This window comes from Ananas comosus, linkage group 9, assembly GCF_001540865.1.
Source record: "Ananas comosus cultivar F153 linkage group 9, ASM154086v1, whole genome shotgun sequence".
In the NCBI taxonomy this organism is placed as follows: domain Eukaryota; kingdom Viridiplantae; phylum Streptophyta; class Magnoliopsida; order Poales; family Bromeliaceae; genus Ananas; species Ananas comosus.
In genome coordinates this window covers 7,049,985-7,054,342 of record NC_033629.1, presented here as the reverse complement: position 1 = coordinate 7,054,342, position 4,358 = coordinate 7,049,985, and the positions used below count along the sequence as shown (strand labels likewise).

The following is a 4,358-nucleotide window of genomic DNA, read 5'->3' as shown; positions in this document are numbered from 1 at the left end:
GTTCAATTATGCTGGGTATTTTAAAACAGTAAAAACTGCATGTGGACTGAGATATTGTGATGGTAAGAAGCATTCGTTGATGATAGACCTTGATAGTTACAATCTTACTGAATTTTGTCGAGATGTACGATCACTATGGGATTGTGGTGTTACGGAGAACATTGGTATATGGTATATAGCAAGAAATGTTAAGTCAAAGAAATTCATTCAAGCAATCTCTGAGCAGGAGTTGATGGCTATATTTTCTATATACAATGACATGAAAGAAGCAGAAATTTTATAACTATTCAGTCGCAAGGCATTTCATTAAACTATAATGGTGAAAAAACTCTAACACAAGAGGGCAATATTGATATGATTGATGATAACATTGTGGGTATTGGTGAAGGTGTTGGTGAAGGTGTTGATGAAGGTGTTGGTGAAGGTGTTGATGAAGGTGTTGGTGAAGGTACTGGTGAAGGTGCTGGTGAAGGTGTTGGTGAAGATATTGGTGGAGCAATTGGTGAAAATGTTGGTCAAGTCGCCGAAGAAGCAGTTGATGAAGATATAGGTGAAAATATTGGTGAAGCATTTGGTGAAGATGTTGGTCAAGTTGCTAAAGAACCAGTTGATGAATCAGATGCAATGTTAAGTGAAGATAGCTTTCGTTCTCTTAAAACTGATGATTCTGATTTAGAGGATAATATGGATCATGTAGGAACATTTTCATATGATGTGAATAACCCTATTATGGAAGTAGGAGCAAAATATCCAAATGTAGGTTCATTTAGAGATGCATTGACTCATTTTGCCCTACTAAATGAGTTTGAGTATAACCTACAAAAAAGTGATCTTTTGAGGGTAACTGCAACGTGCGCAAAATCTAATTGCAAGTGGCGAATCCATGCATCTCGACTTCAAGATTCCTTAGTTTTTCAGGTAATACCAACATTATCCTATTTTCACTTTTCATTCTTGAATGTACTTTTAGTATCATTCATTTATAAATGAAAGTTGCTGATATTTCTAACTAACATTTACGTGATAGATAAAGACTTTACAAGGAGAGCACACATGCACGTCGGCCAATAGGTGTCGGAACAAAGTGGCAACACAATCGTGGGTGTGCAATAGGGTTATTGAGTGGCTACGGTTGGAAGGAGATTTATCTACAACTGAATTGCGGAAGAGACTGCAACAAAAATATCATGTGGACTTGACCTATTCCAAGATATTTAGGGGAAAAGAAATGGCATTGTCTAAGATTCATGGGCATTGGGAGTATTCGTATCAAAGAATCTATAATTTTAAAGAGGAAATTGTTAGAAGAAATCCCGGCAGCCACGTGGAAGTAAAGCTGCAAGTGATTAATGAAGAGCATCATTTTCAGCGAGTTTTTCTTGCATTTGGTCCATGCATACAAGGATTCCTCAATGGATGTAGACCTTATATTGCATTAGATGGATGTCATCTCAAAGGAAAGCATAGAGGAGTTTTGATATCGGCCACAAGTATTGACGGAAATAAATCAATTTTTCCAGTAGCTTTTGGTGTTGTGGAGTCGGAGAACTCGAATAGTTGGGAATGGTTTCTTCATGGGTTGAAGACAGCAATAGGAGAATCCGAAGGCCTAGTATTCTTCTCGGATAGACAAAAAAGCTTAGATGAGGCCGTTCAAGTTGTGTATCCAAGAGTTGAACATAGAGAATGCATGCGCCATCTTTATGGCAACTTCAAAAAAAAATTTCTTGGGGACTGCTATAGAGACAATCTGTGGGCCGCAGCGAAAGCATATATACCTAATGTTTACGAAACTAGCATCGCTAAGGTGTATGAAGCAAATCCAATGGCTATTGAATACTTGCGGCAAAACCATAGTTATTTGTGGAGTCGAAGTAAATTCGGAACGATTGCTAAGTGTGATTACTTGACTAACAATATTTCTGAATCATTCAACGCATGGATATCTAATGATAGGCATAGACCATTGATTGTGTTATATTTGGTTTAGATTTGTAGTTATCTAAATTGAGGATAAATCCTAATCTAATTGGGATTAGATATTATTTAGATTTAATTTGGCATATATGGATTATAATTAGGAGTGTAATTCTAATCTAATTAGAATTAGACTCTAGTTAGGAGACATGTATTATAAATACATGCTACGGCCAAATTAAAGAAGTCGCGACCAAAAGATTAAGAGCCATGGAAATTAATTAAGGTGTTGGTGCTCCGTCCGGTAAAGAAGCAGCCTCGACTCAAAATTAAGCTATGATGTAATTAAGCTATATATTTGAGGAGAGTTGACCGAGCCATGCAGGTTGGTCTCTACGAGGAGCCGAAGCCTTAATTAAGAGGTGATGCTTAATTAAAGTATCTATTGAGTCGAGCCATCTCTTCTTTGATGCTTATGTCCGTACCACAACTGGGACGTGCGACGTGGTGCGCTTCGGTAAGAGGGTCGAGCCACTTAAGTTTTGTACGGATGCTAATTGCGGCGTTTCGGATCTAATTACGTTTTGGTCTTTTGAGAGATCTTCTTTGTACTCCGCCTTTTCGACATTAATAAATTATTTGCTCCGTCTTCGCCCGTGGACGTAGGCCGTTGGCCGAACCACGTAAATATCGGTGTGTTCTTTTCTTATCTTTTCTTTTCTTGCATTAAATTATTTTCTGGATCTATTTTTCGCCGTTCCGATTTTAACAGATTGATATGCTCGATACTATCCGGCAAAAAATAATGGTTAAGATGGAGGATAGAAAAAATAGAGCAAGAAAATGGGATCATGAAATTGTACAAACGGTTCTCAAATATGTAAACAATATATAAGCAAGGTATTACACTGATTTTAATCTAATTTAATCTAATTTAATCTAATTTAAGCTATAGTCTAATTACTTTTCATGATTACTAATTTTTTCTTTACCTTTAAGCTATAATCTAATTACTTTGGCCTCTTTATTAGATATAATCTAATTTATTTATGCTATCCATCGTCATAATTTTAGGGTTTGGGTCAATATGAGGTGCTATGGAGTGATGAATTTTCAGCAGAAGTGATTGGACCTCAATCAAGGTTTGAGGTGAGACTACATGAAACACAGTGTAGCTGCAGGTTATGGCAAGTGAAAGGTGTGCCATGCATTCATGCAATGGCAGTAATAGGTAAATTAAAACATGAAAAGTGGGAAAAATATGTGCACCCATATTTTACAGTGGCCAAATATAAGGAGGCCTATGCTAGTTCCATTGCACCATTACCCAGTTGTGATCAATGGGTAAAGATTGACATCGGTCATCGTGTATTACCTCCTATTTTAAATAGGCCAGCTGGAAGACCACGAAACAAGCGAATTAGAGGATCAGACGAGATGACAATCAGGAAGAGGCATCGATGCAAAAGATGCAATAAATTAGGCCACCGTGCAAAAACATGCAAGAACCCTGTCGATGCGAATCAACAGCCTGCTGCAGGACCATCTCAAGCAGCAAATCAACAGCCTGCTGCAGCACCATCTCAAGCAACAAATCAACAGCTTACAGAACCGTCTCAAGCAGGGAATCCGCACTCTGAACCACCATCTCAAGCAAGTATTAGCAGTCGCACAAGGTACTATACTGACCAACAATGTTCACTTTAAATTTATTTTCTTTGCTACAATAGTTAGTAACTATATAAAAATTGCAGGCGTAGAGGAAAAAGGGTAGTATCGAGATCAAAACACTTGCAGTCCCAACAAAGAAGTGCTATAAGTGAAATTGATGCACTTGGTTCTCTAGAAAATTAAGATTTGGTTTAGAAAAACAGCTGATGTAGTAAAAGCCTTATTTTGGTAGATTTGAATGGATGTATTTTGGTAGATACTTGAAATGGTCGATACTTGAAGCGCAATCAGCCTCTAGATGCTTGTATCTAGTATTTTGGTTTGTATGCAATCAGCCTTTGGATGCAATATTTTGGTTTGTATGTAATCAGCCTCTAGATGCTTGTGCAAAATCAGCCTCTGGATACTTCAATTCGAAATAGGTACTTGAAATGAGACCCTTGGATGATTTGTATGCAATATTTTGGTTTGAATAGATATGAAACTTGATGCAATAGTTTTGAGTTTGTATTGGTTTGAAACTTGAATAGCAGTTGTTTTGGTTTGAATAGATATGTGTTGTATTTGGTTCTACTTTTGTGGATCATTTTGACTTTATATTGGTTTGACTGTGGATACTATGTTTGTATGGAACAATATTAACTGTGGATACTATGTTTGTATAGAACAACATTGACTGTGGATACTATGTTTGTATGAAACAATATTGATTGTGTATACTATGTTTGTATAGAACAACATTGACAGTGGATACTATATTTGTATGGAAC

The 4,358-nt window shown here is 36.9% G+C and overlaps 1 protein-coding gene across 1 annotated transcript; it reads left to right on the top strand.

The window, feature by feature from the left end:
* LOC109715438 lies at nt 355–3,771 on the top strand. Its single transcript, XM_020240426.1, has 5 exons — nt 355–918; nt 1,028–1,807; nt 2,992–3,115; nt 3,200–3,593; nt 3,672–3,771. The coding sequence occupies exons 1-5, from the start codon at nt 355–357 to the stop codon at nt 3,769–3,771; spliced, it is 1,962 nt and encodes a 653-aa protein (XP_020096015.1).